Raw genomic sequence first — 21,885 nt, 5'->3', positions numbered from 1 at the left:
AAGGGGAAAAGAGATTTTTGTGACCCCTCTTTGAAAATATCTCTGAATAACACAACGCCGCACTTAGACGACGAAATCACAAAAAACACAAAATGAAAAACTTGATATATAACCACTTATTTAGATTGAAAGGAAAGGGGAAAAAGATGTAGAGGGGTGATTTTAGGTCAAAAAATGACCTAAAATCACCCCACCTCGATAAACGAAAAAGAAAGAAAGTTTAGAGAGAAGTTGGAGTTTCTCTCACTAAAAAACTAGGGCCGACTATTTAAATTGTGATTCCGTTAAATTAATAAAAAACAATTTCACACGGAAGAACACGTATCCGAGGTATCGCAGGTTTCTCTCTCTCCCAAATTCCGTCATTATTGAAGCACTCACTATTCACTCAGTTCATTTTGTTGTTAAATTGTTGTTCTAGTCTGTTCTTGTTTTTTACTTATTCTAGGGTGGTAGATTTAATTGCTCCTGCTGAATTAATTTGATGTAAATGTAGTGTATATTTAAGCATTAAATCACGTTGTTGTGTGAATCATGGTATTCATTAGGAGATGAAATATTTAAATGGAATATTTAAAAAAAAAAACCAATGATATGGGGACATACAAAAGCTTTAAAAACATATATAATAATATGAGACAAAATTTTAATGAAACAACATTTAGAATGATGAAAGTTAGTGTAAATTAGTGAGGTGAATGTAAATTATTTGCTAAAAGTTATAAAAATGAATGTAAATAATCAAGTGGGTGTAGGTTGATAACTTGTACCTTAATAACTTTAGGTGGGTGTAGCTTGCTAATTTACGCATGTTGTTGTTAGATTGATGTAAATTAGCACATATACGTATATGTGTGTGTGTTCTTTTGTTTTTACATCATCATTGAGTGCCTATATATACACTTCCTTGTGCTTTATTTGCTCACAACATAATCTTCCTTTGAATCGAAAAACAAATAAATCTTCCTCGCCTACAACTTTACTGTACCAAAGATGACAGTTGGTTACCCAAATGCTGCATTTCGTTCATCTAGGAACAATGAAGCATACTTTTTCATCAATGACCAGCTCTTGCTATTGGATTATGCTCCTGGTAGCACCAACGATAAGATTTTGTATGGGCCAACTCATGTTCGTGATGGGTTTAAATCACTTGCTCATACAATATTTGGAAGCTATGGAATTGATTGTGCCTTTGACACTGAAGACACCCAGGCATTCATCTTTTATGAAAACTCTTGTGCTCTCATTGACTATGCTCCATACTGTGACAATTTCAACATAATCTCAGGTCCTGAGAAAATTATCGACATATTTCCTTTTTTCAAAGGAACCGTGTTTGAAAACGGAATAGACTCTGCATTTAGGTCAACTTTGAAAAAAGAAGTTTACTTATTTAAAGGAGACAAGTATGCTCGTATAGACTATGGCGACAACCGTCTCGTTCAAAGTATCAAGCCTATTATTGAAGGGTTTACTTGTTTCCGCGACACAATCTTTGAATATGGAATTGATGCAGTTCTTGCTTCTCACAGGACCAATGAAGCCTACTTTTTTAAAGGAGAGCACTATGCACATGTGGATGTTACGCCAGGCTCGTCAAATGACAAAATTAGAGGTGGTGTGCACCTAATTCGTGACTATTGGCCAGCTCTTGGTAGCATCATACCTCTAAAGAATTAATCAATCGTTGGCTTCACGACGGTGATCATTATTCTAAAAGACATCAATGAACTTTTAAAATCATAATAATAAGATTGTATGATAATGAAGAATAAAATACTTTTGTTTATGTTTGCTTTCTGCTCATCAATAATTATTGTAATATATGTGTGCTTCCTGGTTTGGATATGTTCCTTGATGTATAATAAAGTGTGGCTTCTCTTTTTTTATAATTGTTTCCTTCTCTTTTAACGTTGATTACTCTCTTCTTGTATTAACTGTGTTTTAATGTAAAACAGACATCTTAAGAAATTTATTACATGATTGTGAACTGAAGGGGCATTCAGCTCTAGCCCTTCAAATCAAATAAACTAATGACAGTGGAGAAAACGTCCTTATCGATCAGGAAAGTCTCCCTGACGTTCAAAATTCCTAGGAGAACTCGTCTACATTGCAGGATCGGTTCCCTAACTCCAACCTAGAGAAAAAGATGTGTCATGAGACGGAGGGAACTGTTAATAAGACACCAAGGATAACTATAGTAATAGAGAATCTTTGTTATAAAAGAGAGAAAATATGCAATATCACCTCTATCAGCCTCTATGTAAGTTTGTAACTAACTGTTTGTTTGTATTTTACATTATATATTGGTAACCAAGAAATGGAATCCGAAAGAAAGAATACGAGAGACAAATGGAAGAGAGATCGGTCCTCCAAGGGAGGGATACACAAATTAGTTCATTCTGCATCCCTCACCGGCCCAAACTGTCACATTAGAAATGAGGATGAGTTCTCTAGCTGTAAGCTTTCACATGTACAGATTGCATCAAGGGAAAATTTGTTGCTATGTTTCTCATCAAGAAATATGTGAGACTATGAAATGTTTTAATATACATTAAGCATGCCACTGTAACTATTTCTGAAACATAGAAGATAGAACTAATAGAGACAAAGAGAGGGAAAGTAAGAAATAATGTTTGAAACTACCCTGGTAGGGCATAGGATCCACAACCCATTTTGGAAGAGAAGATGAGTATATCCTTTTGCAAGCAACTCTTTAATAACATTTTCGGAATCCACAGCTCTCACAAGAGCATCGAAACAAGTCATCCCTACAGTCACAAACACCACTCTCCTTGCTTTGTCACCCCCTTCCTTGTCCTCCAGATAATTAAACACATTGCTCGATTTTAAATCGATTTGATTCTTCCCACAAAACATGGCTAAGTTCAAACCGTGTTAATATTTAAAACAACAATCAGCAATCGGGAGAGTTGGTTTCATCACTGAACAAAGAAACACAAACAGCAATAACCAATCAACAAATGCTATGTTTTTCTAAAGCCAAAGAAGGAAAAGGGATTGCGCATTTTTTCGGGAGCTTTGTAAATTGTAGCCAGTGGCGGATCTTCATGGGAGCTCATGGTAGCCATGGCTCCCCCCAGATATCTAATAAACAAGGTTATCAAAATCGGGACTTTACTTCAGGTCGAAAGGGAGTAGCAAAATCGGAACTCGTAAAATCGCAATCAAAATCGAAGGATTTTACTCAAGGACTTTTGTAGAATCGATGTAGGATAGCAAAGTCGGGACTTGTAAAATCGCAATCAAAATCGAGGATTGTACCAAAACAAAAATAATGTTAAATATATGTTATAAATTGCATATAGTCATAAATGACTAAAGTTTAAAGTCCACAAAATACATATACATAAATGTGGGGGAAGTGAAAGAATGAAAAATTTTAGCCTTTTTGGTATTTATGGAATGGTCATGGATTCAAATCGGGTCAATTTACGAACTGTGTCAAAAATTAACCCTTATCAAAAAATGAACAAAATCCTTCAAAATCCTGCGATTTTATTGGATTTCACGATTTTGTGCGATTTTGATAAGATTTTGTCTGTTTTTGGGACTTTGCTATGGATTTGAGTCGTTGAAGCTACACAAAGTCGCAAAAACCAGGATTTTGGGACTTAAGTCGGGTTTTTGATAACAATGCTAATAAATACTAGATTAGGCATTATCTTTCATATGTTTCACATGCATCAATGCATCATAGTAGCGGATATTGGAAGCCTTTTCTATTGTGAGGTCATGAGTTCGAATCCCTGACAAGATTCAAACCAATGATCCTGACTCCTGAGGCAACAGTCAAGCACAACAACCACCTGCATCAAGTCACAATTTGTATCTAGAAATGAAAATACTTATATATATAGGTTATGAATATTTGGCACCCGCTGAAAATTTAGTCAAGATCTGCCACTGATTGTAGCCCAATGGGAGCATTATGGTAATAAATCAAACATAAAAAACTATGAATCGTGTATTTGAACCCTGGCATTTAGAAAATAGACATATCCTCCAAAGTTAAACCATGACAAGCTATACTACAGAATGCAATTTCAAACTACGTAATTAGCAATATAATAGAAAAATGCATGTCATGTTTTGGGCTGTACCGAAAAATGAAGAAACTTCAGAGACAACACAAGGGATATAAGCTAACTTTCATCAGAAGCATCAGTAGATAATTAAAAATAATTTACATAATCATTGAACGAATTATTACACTAGTAATTTAAAATTAATTTAGTTTAAATCTCAAAAAAAAAAAGCAAATTTTGGGGCATTCCGAGTTCCGAGAATTGAACTCGGGACCTCTCGCACCCTAAGCGAGAATCATACCACTAGACCAAATGCCCTTGCTGTTGACTGATTTCTGATCAAGCCAATTTCTTACACAGTCAGCGTAACTTAGATTCACGGCATGACAAGAACGGCTGCTTTTCCACAAACCCTCTTTCAGGTATACTTTAAAAAAAAAAATTCCTTTGATACCATTAATTAATAATTTTAATTAATTCATATCTTTTATAGAAATTAATTTTCTTCTGGGCAATCAAACATTGTTAATCATGTGATTGTCGAGAATTTTAAAATTCAATGAGTTTCTCATTCTTCATTGGAATTTTTTATAAATTTTTGATTTTTTTTCTAAAACAAATTTAGAACTATGTGTTGGATGTTGGAGCTTTAGTGTTTCACTGCACTTTACACGCACTCACAAAGATAGAGAGAGAGAGAGTTTGTTAGATCTGAACTTGGAAAACCAAGAAAACCAAGAAATTAGTGAGCTAAACTTTGCATCACTGTATTTTTATTATATTATATACTCAGTACACGTGTCACTCATGTATGAGTCAACAAATGTATGGAAAAGTTTAACTAGCTTATACACTTTATTTAACACACCCCCTTAAGCTAGTTTCTAACATAAAGCAAATAACAACAAAACATTTATCTAAACTAGTTTATTACAATCAACAACATTCAGTAAATTTCTCAGCTTCTTGAAGGCTTATGTCTTCACTGCCTTGGTAAAGATATCTGCTAACTGCACATCAGTTCTGCAGTAGCTCAACTTCAATCTTCCTTTAGTGACTTGATCTCTCAAAAAGTGATAACGAGCCTCTATGTGCTTGGATCTACCATGTGGAACAGGGTGCTTGGCCAAGCTAATGGCAGATTTGTTGTCCACAAATAGCTCCACCACACCTTGCCTTTTAATCATCAGTTCCGGCATCAAATTATCCAACCAGATAGCTTGACAAGCTACCATTGAAGCTGCGATATACTCAGCTTCAGATGAGGACAATGCCACAGCAGATTCCTTCTTTGAACTCCATGAAATGGGACCTGTTCCAAGAAGAAATACAGAGCCAACAGTGCTCTTTCTATCAGTTTTATCACCTCCTCAATCAGCATCAGTGAATCCATAGAGACCTTTCTCATTTTCCTTGCATTTACTAGGTAACAAAATTCCATATGTCAGTGTGCCTTTGACATATCTTAGAATACGTTTAGCAGCAGCTAGGTGAGAAGCTATAGGCCTGTCCATGACTCTGCTAATCAAACCTACACTAAAAACAATATCAGGTCTGGTGTTGCAGAGATATCTCAGTGCCCCAACCATCTGTCTAAATTCTGTAGCATCAACTTCTGGCTCTTCAGCATCTTTATCAAGCCATAATCTTGCTTCTGCTAGTGTTTGGGCACTGTTACAGTGCTGCAAGTTGAATCTTTTTAGTATATCAGAAGCATACTTCTTATGTGACAGTAGCACACCATCACTAGTACTTTTATATTCAATTCCTAGAAAGTAAGAGATCTCTCCTAAGTCTATCACTTCAAAGATATTCATCATTTCTTTCTTAAACTCAGTTACCTTTTCTTTATTATTTCCAGTAACCAATAAATCATCAACATAGAGACATAGAATCACCACATCACCACCCCCTGACTTCACATACACACCATGCTCAGAGATGCATCTCACATACCCCATGTTGATCAAACTCTTATCTATTTTCTTGTTCCAAGCTCGTGGAGCTTGCTTCAATCCATATAAAGCTTTTCTCAGTTTCAAAACTTTATTCTCACTTCCTTGTTTCACAAAACCTGCTGGTTGTTCAACATATACTTCCTCTTCCAATTCTCCATTCAAGAAAGCGGATTTTACATCAAGTTGATGTATCTTCCACTGTTGCATACTAGCATGAGCTACCACAACTCTTACAGTCTCAAGTCTTGAAACAGGTGCAAATACTTCTTCATAGTCAGCACCATGTCTTTGGAGGAATCCTCTAGCCACCAACCGTGCTTTGTACTTCACCACTTCACCTTTAGGATTAACCTTTACTTTGTACACCCATTTCACACATATTGCTTTCTTTCCTTTGGGTAATTCAACCAATTCCCAAGTCAAATTTTTCTCTATTGATCTGATTTCCTCTTTCATGGCTTCTAGCCACTTAGAATTCTTCATTGCTTCTTCCCAAACACTACATCTCTACTTATCACAATTTTATTATTCACAGGATTCACTAGTTTGTAACCACCATTTGAATGATAGCCCACCATAATCATCAATTCTCCTTTATCATCTAACTTAGTTCTCAGTTGATCAGGCACATGCCTATAGCAAACAGACCCAAATACTCTAAAATGTGATACATTTGGCTTGACACCTGTCCAAGCTTCCTCAGGGGTACCATTCTCCATTTTCTTTGTTGGACTTCTATTTATAATATACGCAATAGTATTAACAGCCTCTCCCCACCATGTCTTAGTCATGTTCTTACTTTTTAACATGTTTCTCACCATATTAAGCAATGTCCTATTCTTTCTCTCAGCAACCCCATTGTGCTGAGGGGTATAGGGAGGTGTTACCTCATGTGTTATTCCTTCATTTTCACAATATTGATTAAATTCAGTGCTGACATACTCCCCACCACCATCAGTTCTCATAATATCTATATTTTGACCATACTATTTTTCAACTAGGACTTTGAATTTTTTGAATACTTCCAGCACATCATTCTTCCTACTAATCAAATAAATCCAAAGTTTCCTAGTGAACTCATCAATAAATGTAACAAAATATTTGTTACCTGCTGGAGTTTCATGCTGTATTGGACCACACACATCTGAGAAGATCACCTGCAGCTTTCTCTTTGATCTACTTGCCACATTTGGATTGAAGGCACCTCTTGGCATCTTGCTTTCTACACATTTTGCACATACATCCTTTGGAACATGGATATGAGGGAAGCCTTTTACTACTGCTTTGCTTGCATCCTATTTAGATCACCAAAATTCAAGTGCCCATATCTGAAATGTCATAGCCATTCTTCTTTATCAACTGTTGTAGCTAAACACTACTGCATCATCACACCCAGTTCAACTTTGAATATCCTGTTTTTGGAGAGAGTTGCCCTCACCAATAACCTCTGTTCAGTGTCATACACCTTCATGGCCTTGTCTTCAAGAACCATCTTATATCCCTTCTCTAACAGCTGTCCAATACTCAACAAGTTACTCTTCATTCCTGGCACATAGAGCACACCAGTAATGAAGAACAACGAACCATCCTTCTTTCTTATCATCACCTTCCCCACACCTTCCACCTTCATGGTTCTATCATCAGCAAATCTTATTCTGCTCTTGATTGAGAAATCTAGTTCAACAAACCAGTCCTTCCTTCCTGTCATATGAGTTGAACAACTTGTGTCTTGAAACAAATGCTCACCATTCTCACCTTCCTCCTTAATTGTCGCCATTTGCACCATTTCATCACTACTCTCCCTTTCTTCAATAGCCATCAACAGAGATTCCTATATCTTCTCCTCTTCTTCAGCCATTTTAGCATCATTACCATTCACATTGTTGTAGCACTCATCAGCAAAGTGTCCATATTTGTCGCAGTTATAACACTGTATCTGGCTTTTATCAAATCTCCTCCCTCTCCCTCTAAAACCTCGACCACCTCTACCTCCTCTTCCTCTATAATTCTCATTACTACTATTTCCTTGTTCATTATTGCTATTATTTTCACTAGAATTTCCTTTAGCAGAGTTTGAGTTACTGTAATTACCTCTTCCTCTTCCTCCTCAGTAATTATTTCTGCCTCTGCCATGTCCTCTTTGATTTCCACCATATTTGTTGCCTGTTTGTGCAGCTAGTGCTTGCTCCATGCTAGGCTTCACCGTTCTCTTCTCATTCATTCTCTGTTCATGCGCTTCAAGATATCCTTGAAGTTCGTCTATCGTCATTGTTGACAGATCTTTCGCATGTTCAATCGCCACCGTAATTTGATCGAATCGCGAAGATACCGATCGCAAGCTCTTCTCCATGATCGATTCATCAGACAACGTTCCACCGCAATACAGCATCTGATTCGTCATAGTTTGGACTCTAGTGAAATATGCAGCAATCGATTCACTCTCCTCCATTCCTAGCAATTCATATTGTCTTCTTAGGGTTTGAAGACGCACCTTCGTCAATTTCTGATCTCCGGCATAGGAATTCGCAAGAATGTCCCACGCTTCTTTGCACGTTTTAGATCTGGCAATTTTCTCAAAAATTGCAGGATTCACACACTGATGGAGGATACACAAACCTTTCCAATCTTTCTTCTTCGAATCTTTGTGCGTTGTTTGTTGCGCAGCTAATGCGGCCGCCGGTAACGGAGTCACTCCGGTCTGCACCAAATCCCACACATCTTGATAACCGAGGATCGCCTTCATCTTCATACTCCACTGATCGTTATTTCTTCCGTCGAGGATCAGAAAATTCGCCGGAAATTGGTCGTTTGTCGTTGTTGTTGCTCTCTCACTGATTTTGTCACAATTGAGATTTTCACTCACTTTTCTCACGCTGGATTCTCTTTCAAAGCTTCAACGATGCTCTGGATACCATATGTCAGAGCTTTAGTGCTTCACTGCACTTTACACACACACTCACAAAGATATATATATATATATATATATATATATAGAGAGAGAGAGAGAGAGAGAGAGAGAGAGAGAGTTTGTTAGATCTGAAATTGGAAAACCAAGAAATCAGCGAGCTAAACTTTGCATCACTGTATTTTTATTATATACTCAGTACACGTGTCACTCATGTATGAGTCAGCAAATGTATGGAAAAGTTTAACTAGCTTATACACTTTATTTAACATTGGAAACTCTGCCTTCACGATAGTCCGCCTTTAGTTTTTTTCTTGACAAAAGTAAAACGATAGTCATTCATTCAAATTGATAGAATACATCAAATCTAACAACATCATAAACATCGCTAAAGACGTAATGACATCAGATAGAATAACATTACAAACTTTGCTAAAAACGTAAAGAGTGGATTTTCGAACAAACTCACAACACTCAATTAATAGCATACAACGACAAAATGTGTACAAATAATATGATAAAATTTAAATCACCATAACACTCATGCTCTCGGGTATGCAACATTGACGCCCAAATCATTGATTGAATTTGTGATTCACTAAAGTTGATCTGTTAATACACGAAATCAAATGACGCCACACAAGATGATGAACAACGCAACGCCGCACTCAAACGACGAAATCACAAAAAAAGAAAAAAGAAAAAATTTAATATATGTGAAAATCACTTATTAAACAAAAACGATGCAGATGGGTGATTGTAGGTCAAAAAATGACCTAAAATCACCTCTAGTGAAAGAGATAGTTTAAAGAGAAAGTGTTTTTTTGAACAAGTTTAAAGAGAAAGTGTTGTTACTGAAAAAAACTAGGGCCGGCTTGATTAGTGGGGTCACCTCTCCTTGTAGGGATTTGAACCGTTATTCAACACGTTGCGAAATGTGAAAGCCAACCATCATTAGTACTTTTGTTTGAGTTCTTAACTTTGTGTTGGAATGTAGATCATTATTATGAACATTTTTACTCCAAATAATAATAGTAATTTGATTCAAGTAAATATCTATTGATGCTTCTGATGAAAGTGCTAGTGACTTTCTGAAACTGTTGGTCTAGTAAGTGAAGTTAGCTTATATCCCTTGTGTTGTCACTGAAGTTTGTTCATTTTACAGTATAGCCCAAAACATGACAGCTTTTTTCTATTATATTGCTAATTACCGTTATAATGACATAGTTTGTAATTGCATTCTGTAGTATAGCTTGTCCTGGTTTAACTTTGGAGGATATCTAAATTTAATTCCTGTTTATGCATGAAATTGCGTGCATTAGTCAAACTGTGTCAATTTTGCTAAACGCCTAGAAACAAATGCATGGTTCATTGATTTTTATGATTGGTTTATGAGCCGAGTCAGCCCAATGGCTACAAAGCCCTAAAAAAATGTGCAATCCATTTTCCTTATCAGGCTTTAGGTAACCAAAGCATTTTATTGATTGGTTCTTTCTGTTTGTGATGCTTTATTCAGTGGTGAAATCAATCCTTTCAATTGCTGATTGTTGTCGTTAATGTTAATGTTGACTTGATGAATGAAATTGAATCGAAATCAAGTGGTGTGTTTAATTAAATGGAGGATGAGGAAGGGAGTGACAGTGGTTTCTGTGACTGTAGGGATGACTTGTTTCGAGATCAAGAGTTGCTTGCAAAAGGATATACTCATCTTATCCAAATGGGCCATGGATCCTATCTTCCTACCAAGGTAGTTTCAAGCATTATTTCCTTCTTTCTAGTCTCTATCTCTCTTAGTTCTATCTTCTCAGTTTCAGAAATAGTTACAATTGCGTGCCAATTTCGTATCTGTTTTTCTTAGCATGCATTCAAACTCTGTATCTTTTTTCTTAGTCTAACATATTCAATAATGAGAGATACCCTCAAATTTTTCCAATAGTGCAATCTGTTCATGTGAAAGTTTACCATTAGAGAATTCATCCTTTTTTCTAATGTGATAGTGTGTTTTAATTTTTGTGTTGATAAGGGCTATGAAAGTTCATGCATGCAGCGACATTTTAACTCTAAACATTTTATGAATGAGCTTTATTGCCCTCTTCTGGAACCACGGCTGTTAGTACATGTAAAGAAATTTAGTAAAAGGAAGATAAAAATTTGGAGAAATATGTAGATAAACCTACGTACTGTGATCTATTTTCACTGAAAAAAGGCTTAAGGGCATAACAATGTTACTTTTGTATTAGAAGTATATATAAGAATACTTTTATGTATAATGTAGAAGATACTTCTCTTTTTACGAAGTTAATTTTGTCGGTAACTTATTGCAGTCTGAAGGAGATGGTTCAATGGCTGTAGACTACTTCAGTTTTTCTTCCAGTATTGCAGACCACCTCAGATCTGCTTCTCTTGTCATTAGCAATGCAGGTATGCTTGTAGACCTCATTAGAATGCATAGTCTCTCCCAAAGTTTCATCCGATTCCCTGCCTCCTGTACTAACAGCTAATATATTTCGAAAAAATAGAATCCTTTCACGTTTTCCACTCACTACCAACTCTGTAGTTTGTTAGAAACTTACATCTAAGTTGATATAGCATTTTTTCTCTCCTATCTAAGATTCGTTATTACTTTAGTTATCCTTGGCGTTTTATCGAGCTATGTAGGACCGGTACTTCAAATTAAAGGTGTGTCCAGTGTCCAACACCAACAAGCAACAACACATGTTAAATTTAGTTATTCTATTTTCTCAAACTACTACTAGTGTCTACACGGGTTCGTATCGTCTCCGGTGTCTATGTGGTGTTTTATACCTATCAACCGTTCATCTCTCTCAAGACACACCCTTTTCTTATTGTGAAAGTTGGTAAACTGATACTGTTTTGTAGACGACGAGTTCTCCTACAAATTTTTGAAATCAGGCAGGTTTTTCCGATTGATAAGAACTTTTTCTCGATTGAAATTAGCTTGGGATCCAAGGGCTAGAGCGGAATCAATGCACCTCCGGTTCCATTTACGTGTCAAGAGTAGAGGCAAGGGTTGACTAGTAACCTCTGCAGATATAGATGACTCATATACAAAGAAACATGGAAAACTAGATGCACCTTGCTGCTCTAGGATAATTTTTGCTTATAAGCAATTGGACTGATTTTTCTCCACAATATCATGAGGTCCATAAAATCTAGAACTCAGCTTCTGATTCACCCTTTTAGCCGAATTTCTCAATTTGTTACGATGTACCTCTAGAAAAAAAAATATGTATCCTACCTGGAATTCTACTTTTGCCTGTGCTTGTCCTAGTTGTGCATTTTGTTTCACGCCCAAATCAAATGATCCTGCAATTCATCCAACATTTTTTTCTTTCAAGTTTCAACCATCAACATGTTTTTTTTAATCTTAGTTCTTTCCGTCGTAAATATTAGTGGCCATAGAATGAAAGACTAATTTCAGCAAACAGAAAGCAAACAATACTCCACATTTATTATTTGAAGAAAAGGAAAATAACACACACATCTTACATTGATGCAGGGCAAACAACTAGGAGTCTAACACACTTATTATCACATACACGACATTTACATTGTTAAGAAGAAAAATTAAACATCAATAACACAAGTTTTCACATATATGCATGATGAACATGAACATATAATGATATATTGTGTACACTAATACAAAAATTAAATTAATGAAAAAAATTAGAAAGAATATATGAAATCTTTGTCTTTTATTCCGTTGTGAAGTTTAGTGACGAAGAAATTAGACAAAAATTTCATTTTTTCTCATGCTTATCTCGGTTATTATTGACGCTTTTTCTCGAAGTGACATACTAGTATTGCAGTATGTCGTGAAGAGCGGGCCAATCATCCTTGATTCGCTTTATTCTACCACCGACGATAAAGTCACCACTAATTGTATGTGGGGAAAAATTGATTCGTGCATAATATTCTCCTTTGAAAATGTAAGCTTCATGTTTAACATGGGAAGAAAAAGCTGCATCAATTCCAAATTCAAAGACTGTACCAACCAAACTACGAAAACCACCACGTATAGTCTGATAAGATATGACATAATATGTAGGGTCATCATAGTCTATACGGGCATATTTTTTTCCTTTGAATAAGAAAACATATTTCTCTGTAGATCTTATTGCAGCATCTATTCCTCCTTTGCGAAGCGATGTTCTCTCGAGACAAGGAAACATCTCAGTGATTTTAACTGGACCTCTAAGTAATTTGGAACGAGCGTAGTCTATTTTCGCACATTCTTCTCCAGAGAATATGAATGCTTCGTTGTGATCAGTATTAAAAGCACAATCGATTACATTTTCAAATGGCATTTTGGCAAGCATCGGAAACCCATCAGAAATACAGTTCGGTCCTTCAATGATTTCTTTTTTCTCGGCTCCCGGTGCATAATTCAAAACCACATAGCATTCTTTCACGAAAATGTAACATTCATTCAACTTAGATGAACGGAATGCAGCATCTATGCTATGATATGGCATTTTTCTTATTGGAAGATTTATTTATCTATTTTAAGCCAAGGGATAGGTTACTATATACCCTAAGTTTTTTCTTTAGCTTACCGGTTATGTGAACATATAAAATAAAAAAAATTTAAAATTGATGCCCAAAACACGTTAGGACACGTTTGCATGAAGCATTGACGTTAATTTTTTAAAGACCCTCCTTCATCAAAGGATTTGAAACAGACCCCTTGAATATTAATCATATTGCCAGCTAAAAATGTGGGATGTATCATTTTCTACGTCGATTTATCTATATTATTTGCAACTCGTTTTCAATGGATGATGCAAGAGGAAAATTCAAAATTGTAAGTGCAACTAACAATGATAGGTTTGGTCTCTTTAAACAATTGGTTAGTCACCAATATAATTATTATAATTAAATTCAACTTTTTTTTTTAAGGAATTCAACTTGTCCAGTATATATTAAAGAATGACCACGGAAATTAACAAAGTCTACTTTTGGAGGTTTGACTTTATGTTGTGCTATGCAATTTTTTATTTTTTTTTTTACAAAAGTTGTTAGGAAACATGACAATAATGGGAACAAGAGAAAAAAAACTTAAACTTGTACTGTACTATATTGATCAATGTGAAATCAGGACCGGCCTAAGGATAAGGCCACTAAAGTCCTCGCTTTAGGCCTGCCAGCAAAAGGAATATTTTTCATTAAATTTAGCCAAAATTTTATATGGAATAAGGCCTCATGCGGAGGCAAAAAAGATTTCATATAACAAAACTTGTTTTATGCCTCTCACTTAATTTTAAAAATTATTGGTCCGGCACCGTGTGAGATTGTACTAAATGATGGAAAGTTACCCCGTACGTCTCAAAAAAAAAAATGATGGAAAGTTGCTAAAAATTATTACACCTAGCCTTAAAACTAAGTAACAACATTCTTGCACAACAAATTGAAAATTTTTGTTTTGACATCCATTGTTTCTTAGAAACATGGAAATGATAAAAAAAACCTCCGGCGATAGTTAACTATTGCTGGCGTATAAACAGAAATCCGGCGGTAGTTAACCACCGCTGGGTTTTGTTTTTGTCATTTTCATGTGTTTCTAGGAAACTATTGTGAGAACAACAACTTTACAACAAATTTCACCAGGTCTATAAACTATTCTGATATGTGTAACACCATAAACCCTTAAAGCGATAAATCAAGCAAATAATATAAATCATACAAAGGATTTAGATGCCACTTCTTTTATAAGTCCAAACATGCATAAATAATTTTTTCAAAACATCGCAGTTGAATAATATCATAACATCTCATCAACAGCTAAATAAAATCTCCAAGTAGTCATGTCACATATATCATAATACATCAGCAAAATAAATCTCCAATCTCAACATACTGGAGTGACAAATCTCATAAAGTCATAAAACATGAAAACAACAGACAGACATCCTAATCAGATCCCGACACACCAAGACTCCAAAAACACAAGACGAGGTAGCTCCAAAGCTAGCCTCAAGCTTACTCACAGCCAATCAAAGCAACTGACATTGTACGTCGTCTACCCATCTATACAAATAAGGAAGGCAGTAAACCAAATGACCATTGGGGGTTAGATAACATTCCACAATTAAAGTATAATCAAATGAAATTAAACGACATAGTTAATTTCAAACGATTAAATCACGCTTCATTCAATTATTCACAACAACCCAACATCATTAAACATCAAACATACAAGCATAATAATGCAACAAGTACACTTTCAACATCTTCACATATTTCACCAAACACATAAATCACCAAGTTCACAAAGCACATAATCAAATATGACACATTTAACCAATTATCAAATGTAAGCAATGTGCGCAGACACGACTCTATATGCATGTGGTACTGATCGTCACCAAGGTCGTCATCTTAGATACAACTATATAATAGTCGTCGTCATTTGAATACAAACTATTCTGGTCCTCTTCATTGGATATAAAGATCCTAGTCGTCTTCTTTGGATATAAATATCCTACTTTTGGATGCATGAATATATGACTCAATAATGCATACGTTCAACAACAAATCGTCATCATTTTTTTCTTCATTTTTCATACATGCATTGATCATCAATAATGTCGTCATTTTGCATGTAAGAATTCATCAACACTAATAAATCATCATCATTATAATCGTCATCATAATCATCACCAACAACAATCAACTCAAAGAAACAACAAAGTTCCAAAATCACCTTTTTACATAAAAGACGGACAACTATCCACATCATCACATTCATCATATTAAACACTCAATCATCATTGATTAATTCTTATTCTATCATATCATCATTAACACAAAGCCATTTACAAGTCATTTAACCATAAACATCATTTTGATAAAGTTCGTCTATTTTTATAACTTTCATCATTTTCTAAGTAATTCACCAAAGACAAGGCATACACATTCATAGACAACATCCAATTAATGTTAACTCCAAAAGACAACATCCAATCCATTCCAAAAATCACATCAATATGGAACAAAGGAAAACAAACCAAATCCAATTCAAAATCCATGTTAGCAAAGCTAACAAGACACTTAGCACAAACTAATGAAGTAGTCACCGATCCATTGGTTAGGGTATCGATGACCATCCCTCTCAACATCGGAGTCAAAACAAGATTCAAACGTTCCGCACAATTAAGCGAGATAAAAGAATGTGAAGCACCTATATTAATCATTGCAATCAATGGAGTACTATTGATAAAACACATACCTATAATCAGATTACCTGACTGCTCCACCTCCTCTCATTCAAAGTAAAGACTTTAACACATGCCCTCTCCTTCTTCGGCGTCGTACACTTCATTCTAATATGGCACGTTTCACCACAATTGTAGCACACTATCTCCTTTCCCTTGCACTCATAAGACTTGTTACCTGCTTTTCCACACTTGAAACAACTATCACCCTTCTTGCAATTATTAGAATAATGTCCAAGACCTCCACACTTGTAGCACCTCTCATCACCTACATTCAGCTTGGAGCCACCACCAACATCTTTCTTCTTCCCTTTGTCCCTACCATAAGGCTTCCAAAAACCATGACTTTTCTTTTTCTTATCATTCAGATCATTGTAGTAATTAACCTTAGCCTTCCCCGCCTCATCGAACATCCTACACTTGTTATACAAAGTGTCAAAATCACGGATCTCATGAAAGCATACGTACTGGTAAATCTCAGGTCGCAACCCACTCTCAAACTTCACACACTTGGACACCATAGCATCTTCGACATTGATATAGGGACAAAACCTCAACAACTCTTTAAACTTAGCGGCATATGTAACGCCCACTTTGATATTTAATTATTTTTATTAAGTTAGAATCTATTTATGTTATTTATTTATATATATGAGGTGTTAGTATTTTATTATGTGGCATTATTCTATTATTTATTAGAATATGAGAATTATTAGTGTAAGTAGAATTGGAGGTTAGAATAGAAATAAGAATAAGTTATTGGACCTAAATAGATTTAGGAAGAGTGATTAGTATTATAAATAAGGAAGCTTAGGTTAGAAAGAGTTTTTGACGTTAAACCGCTTTTTGGAGACCACTTTTTGGAGAAAGAGGAGAAAGAGGAGAACTCAGAGAGAGAACCCTATGAACGAAGAACGCTGCTTTTGATTCCAGAAAAACTATCTAAGGTAAGGGTGAGACTATCTTTCACTAATATTAGGTCTGTGAATCATTAGATTGCATATAACATGCTTTAGGATGAGTTTGTGAGATTATGAGAAATTAGGGTTGTATGAACATATGGGTAGTGAAGGGTTTGTGTTTTCCTTTAATGTTTTCGTGATCTTTAATGAAGTCATGCTAAATTCATGCTTTAATTTGATTTGTTAATTTGTTGTTGTGATTTTGTGTCGATTAATTCGTCTCTAACAAGTGGTTTTGAAATCGAGAAATCTGAAATTAAAGGAATTGCCGTTTTTAACTTGATGAGTGTTCTGTGATAAAAATTAATATTAGAATTATCGTTATATTTTCCATCATAACCGTTTCCCACCAATTTAATTCAATTGGAACTAAATTCAGTGTAGTTAAGATGCTTTGTGTAGCTAATTTGATTTGATATTGCACATGTATATATTACATATTTGTCTGCATTTTCACAGTTAAGAATACTTATTGTTTATAGAAGATACTAATGTACGAGATACTTCTTGCGTGATGCCCTTATAAATTCTAATTATGTGAAGATTAGACCTTGTTTTAAATTAATTCAATTAAGTTCAATCATCTATTTTTCGGCAGTTGGTATCCTATAATAGAGATTAGTTATATGAATGAGTATTTGGGTCATTATGTGCTGATCTGTTTTTGCTTCAATCTTACTGAATATATACATGTTTATAAATTATATGAATTTGAAGTTCCACTTTATATTTAACGTGTATATAGAGCATGTATATATATGCACTTTTTATTTTATTTTTTTTACGAGTTGCTAATATACGATAGTGATGATTGATATAGTACATTATGTATTATAGTGATTTAATAGATATGATAGTCGTAATTGAATTATTTTTAAATGTGTTTGGAATAATATTTGATGATGTGTAATTGATGTGTTATTTGATGATGTATAACTGATGATTTATTTAACGAGATGTAATTTATGAATTATTTGACTAAGTGTAATTTGTGAATTATTTAATGATGTGCTATTTAAAGATGTGTGATTTAAAGATGGGTATATAAAGATGTGATATTGTTATTTATGCACTATATGTGTTAATTATGCTGCTTATGTTGATGCGATGTTTAAGATGTTGATGTTTATCATTTGATACTGTTAAGTTATGATGCCGATATGATGTGACTTTATAAGTGTTGCATATGTTGTTGTTGATCTTATTTAAGATGTAAGTGTCGGTCTAAGTCAAGAGTTGTAAGATGTTCATGAAGTTTCTAAGACGTAAGATGTTGAGTCCATGCATACTCATTTAAAGATGAGGGCTCATGCCCTGGAGCTTTTGCTCAACCACGACGATGGAGCTTTTGCTCAACCACGACGATGGGGGCTTTTGCTCAACCACGACGATGGAGCTTATGCTCAACCACGACGATGAGGGCTTATGCCCTAGGAGTATATTTATGCTCAACCACGACGATGATGGCTTATGCCCTAAAATGGTACCACATGCATTTGCATTTCATGATGATTCAAGATGGTTTAAGACGTTAAGAGTTGCATAGTCGAGTCTAGATGCATTGTCAGGTCAAGTTGTTAAGTTGTGATGTTTTAACGAATTACTTTGTGATGCCTTTTAGTATGATGATATGTGACGATGATTGTGACTGTTATATGATGATATATTGCTAAGATGAAATGATGATGTCTATGTATTTGATTATAATTGTTAAATTATAAGATGTTTATATTGTTAAATGTCATTTATGATTTATGAGCTTAATATTATTGTTTGAGAAACCTCACCCCTTCTGCTTGAAAATGTTGCTCTTCGTATGGGTAACTTGCAGGTGATCAAGATTAGGTGTGGTCGTGAGTGGACTCCTCACAGTGTGTCTTTAGGTGCTCTGATACGTAACGGGATGGGAGTTTTGACATTGTTTCTATTCCTTACGTATTGTTTTAAGAGATTTATAATGAAGTTGTTGGATTTGAACTAATTATTATGTTTTAGACTATTTATGAGACTTTTATGATGAGGCCTTCGTGCCAAAGACTATTTATGATGTTGAAATATTTCCGCTGCGAGATTTAAAAGATTATGTTGTTATATTTTTGAAGGATAAATTATTATCTATTCCATTTACGATTTTTAAGAAATGTGACATTCCGTTTTATGATGAAAAACTCTGATTTTATTTAAGAAATTTTTACGTTGGGAAAACGGGGTGTTACAGCATACTCCACAATTGATATGCTATCCTGCTTCAGCTGCAAAAATTCTACCTCCTTCTTGTTTCTCAAATCTTCTAGAAAGTACTTCCTCAAGAATTCACCCTTGAATCTCTCCCAAGATACCACTTCACCACCTGCCTCTAGTATCCTCTTAGCATTATCCCCCCAAAATTCGGCCTCCACCGCTAGTATATGCATAGCCAACCTCACTTTCTAGTCGTAACTAGTAACTATAACACGAAAGATCCTCTCCATACCTTGCTTCCAAGTCTGCACTCCTTCTGGATCATGCCGACCCTTGGACTTTGGTTCTCTCTCTCTCTCTCTCTCTCTCTCTCTCTCTCTCTCTCTCTCTCTCTCTCTCTCTCTCTCTCTCTCTCTCTGATTTCATCCGCTGCATACATACTCTGTTTGAAACTCTGTTTTCAGCTTTAGACTCTAACCAGTTTACAAGCTCTTAGAAAAAGTTTGAAAAAGAAAACATAATTCACCCTCACTCCCTTGCGTTTTTCTCACCTTCAGTCTTTTTATGAAAACCGCTCAGATTGGATTTTGGATTCAGTTTTCAAAACGAAATCAAATTGAACCAAACCTCTTAGATACTTTTTAATACTTATTTTTTGAAGGAAAATATATTTGAATACTTTATTTATTCTTTTATTAGTACTATAAATTACATTAATCTATTATATCTACTATTTGTTGGTTTTAATATTAATTATTAGTTCAATTCAATACTTTATTTATTCTTTAATTTAATCTATTTTATTTACCAATTCCTTTATTCAAGCATAATAAATCACGTTTATACTGTAATATTAATATTAATAAAAAAATTATAATTTGTAATTTGGATATCTACAAACCAATCCAAATTAAACTATGTTAATTTGGATCAGATCAGATTAGTTAAATTCATCATCCAAATTGAACCACGTTTATTTTTTTTCTTTGGATCAAATGGGTTTTAACCACAAAACTGCACCGCAAAAAGTCCTACTCATTGTGGGACGGGGGACTCCCTATTTTATCTCTTATTTCTGTCCATAGTGATAGTAAAATTAGTACCAAAAGTGAACACTTCTAAATTCACTACACAGAAAGCAGAGAGAGTACTCACATATTTATAACATTAAGGAGAAAAAATTCACATACTTATTGTCACATACATGATGTTTACATTGTTAAGGACAAAAAATTAAACACAGCACTAGTAGAATATTAAATTACTGAAGTAAATTAAGAAAGAAAACATGAAATATCTGTCTTTTATTCGGTCACCATGTTTAATTTAGAGACCAAGAAATAACAGAAATATTTCAATTTTTCTGTCAGCAATCATAGACATTAATTTCTCTTTTTCTTGAAGAGACATACCATTACTTATAGTAATGTAATATGTCATAAAGAGCAGGCCAATCTTCATTGATTAGCTTTATTCTACCATCTACAATAAAGTCACCATCAGATTTCTCCGGGGAAAAATTGAATCGTGCATAATATTCTCCTTTGAAAATGTAAGCTTCATCTTTAACGTGCGAAGAAAAAGCTGCATCAATTCCAAATTCGAAGACTGTACCAACCAAACTACGAAAACCATCACCAATAGACTTAGGAGGTGTGATATCCTCGGTCTGATATTCCATACGGATATATTCATCTCCTTTGAATAAGAAAACATATTTCTCTGTTGATCTAATTGCAGCATCTATTCCATCTTTAAACGCTGTTTTCTTAAGACAAGGAAACATGGCAAGGATTGAAATTTGACCTATTAGCAAGCTACCGTCGGTTGAAATTTTGGCACTATAATTTCCAGAGAAGATGAATACGTCATGGCCATCGGCATCAAAGGCACAATCTATTTCATTTGCAAAAGACATTTCAGCAAGAACTGGAAAGCCATTAAAAATATTAATCGGCCCACTGATAACGTCTTTCTTCTTAGCTCCTGGAGCATAATTCAAAACCACATACTTTTCTTTCACGAAAATGTAACATTCATTCATCTTAGATGAACGGAATGCAGCACTTATGCTATGATATGGCATTTTTCTTGTGGGAAGATTTATTTCTTTATAAGGTATGGGATAGGAAATGCTTTTCCTCTAGTTTGTGAAGGACTCGGTTTATATAAATAAGATGATTTGAGAATGGGTCATAAGATTTTTCGTGCTCTGAATGAATCAATAAAGTTGTGCCATTTTAATTGTTGGAATGTCTTTTTTCTTGTATTTTTTGTTGAAAATTTTCATTCATAATTAAGGTTCTCTAAAAATATACTTTTAATATATTAATAAAACGAGTTAAAATGAAATATTTATACAATATTAACTACTAATATCCTAGATGGTCACCTCTCCCATCCATGCTCAAAGCCACTTACTACCTAACCGTTTATGTGAATAAAATAATAAATTTTTTGAAAAGAGATGCTTAAAACACGTTTGGACACGTTTGCATGTGACAAATCTGAATCTCATTGTTCAATCATGGAAGCTAGCTTTTTCTTCAAAGGATTGTCTAAAGCTTAATATCATCTTGCCAATCCTGC

The 21,885-nt window shown here is 34.7% G+C and overlaps 5 protein-coding genes and 1 non-coding gene across 6 annotated transcripts; 1 reads left to right on the top strand and 5 right to left on the bottom strand.

Moving 5' to 3' along the window:
- Window positions 1-834: 834 nt before the first annotated feature.
- On the top strand, window positions 835-1,859 carry LOC146915172 (albumin-2-like). The gene has a single exon (XM_085716303.1). It carries the CDS (start codon window positions 994-996, stop codon window positions 1,681-1,683), a length of 690 nt encoding a protein of 229 aa, XP_085572429.1. The 5' UTR covers window positions 835-993; the 3' UTR covers window positions 1,684-1,859.
- Window positions 1,860-4,291: 2,432 nt separating this feature from the next.
- TRNAP-AGG (transfer RNA proline (anticodon AGG)) lies at window positions 4,292-4,370 on the bottom strand. Its single transcript has one exon. It is a non-coding gene; the product is annotated as a tRNA-Pro (tRNA).
- Window positions 4,371-8,117: 3,747 nt separating this feature from the next.
- Window positions 8,118-8,753, bottom strand: LOC146915170 (uncharacterized). Its single transcript, XM_085721265.1, has one exon. The coding sequence runs from the start codon at window positions 8,751-8,753 to the stop codon at window positions 8,118-8,120; it is 636 nt and encodes a 211-aa protein (XP_085577391.1).
- Window positions 8,754-12,533: 3,780 nt separating this feature from the next.
- On the bottom strand, window positions 12,534-13,455 carry LOC146915169 (albumin-2-like). Its single transcript, XM_085716302.1, has one exon. The coding sequence runs from the start codon at window positions 13,412-13,414 to the stop codon at window positions 12,737-12,739; it is 678 nt and encodes a 225-aa protein (XP_085572428.1). The 5' UTR covers window positions 13,415-13,455; the 3' UTR covers window positions 12,534-12,736.
- A 2,718-nt stretch (window positions 13,456-16,173) lies between these two features.
- LOC146915168 (uncharacterized) lies at window positions 16,174-16,674 on the bottom strand. The gene has a single exon (XM_085721264.1). It carries the CDS (start codon window positions 16,672-16,674, stop codon window positions 16,174-16,176), a length of 501 nt encoding a protein of 166 aa, XP_085577390.1.
- Window positions 16,675-20,444: 3,770 nt separating this feature from the next.
- LOC146915167 (albumin-2-like) lies at window positions 20,445-21,544 on the bottom strand. Its single transcript, XM_085716301.1, has one exon. The coding sequence runs from the start codon at window positions 21,380-21,382 to the stop codon at window positions 20,711-20,713; it is 672 nt and encodes a 223-aa protein (XP_085572427.1). The 5' UTR covers window positions 21,383-21,544; the 3' UTR covers window positions 20,445-20,710.
- Window positions 21,545-21,885: the final 341 nt, after the last annotated feature.

This window comes from Medicago sativa, chromosome 6 (assembly GCF_051527215.1).
Source record: "Medicago sativa cultivar Bolivia chromosome 6, Bolivia_mono, whole genome shotgun sequence".
Lineage (NCBI taxonomy): Eukaryota > Viridiplantae > Streptophyta > Magnoliopsida > Fabales > Fabaceae > Medicago > Medicago sativa.
This window is presented reverse-complemented; position numbering and strand designations above follow the sequence as displayed.

What these genes read in the sequence shown, in the direction of transcription:
- LOC146915168 (XM_085721264.1), bottom strand. Translation starts at nt 16,674, where the DNA reads ATGGTGTCCAAGTGTGTGAAGTTTGAGAGTGGGTTGCGACCTGAGATT.
- LOC146915172 (XM_085716303.1), top strand. Translation starts at nt 994, where the DNA reads ATGACAGTTGGTTACCCAAATGCTGCATTTCGTTCATCTAGGAACAAT.
- LOC146915167 (XM_085716301.1), bottom strand. Translation starts at nt 21,382, where the DNA reads ATGCCATATCATAGCATAAGTGCTGCATTCCGTTCATCTAAGATGAAT.
- LOC146915170 (XM_085721265.1), bottom strand. Translation starts at nt 8,753, where the DNA reads ATGAAGGCGATCCTCGGTTATCAAGATGTGTGGGATTTGGTGCAGACC.
- LOC146915169 (XM_085716302.1), bottom strand. Translation starts at nt 13,414, where the DNA reads ATGCCATATCATAGCATAGATGCTGCATTCCGTTCATCTAAGTTGAAT.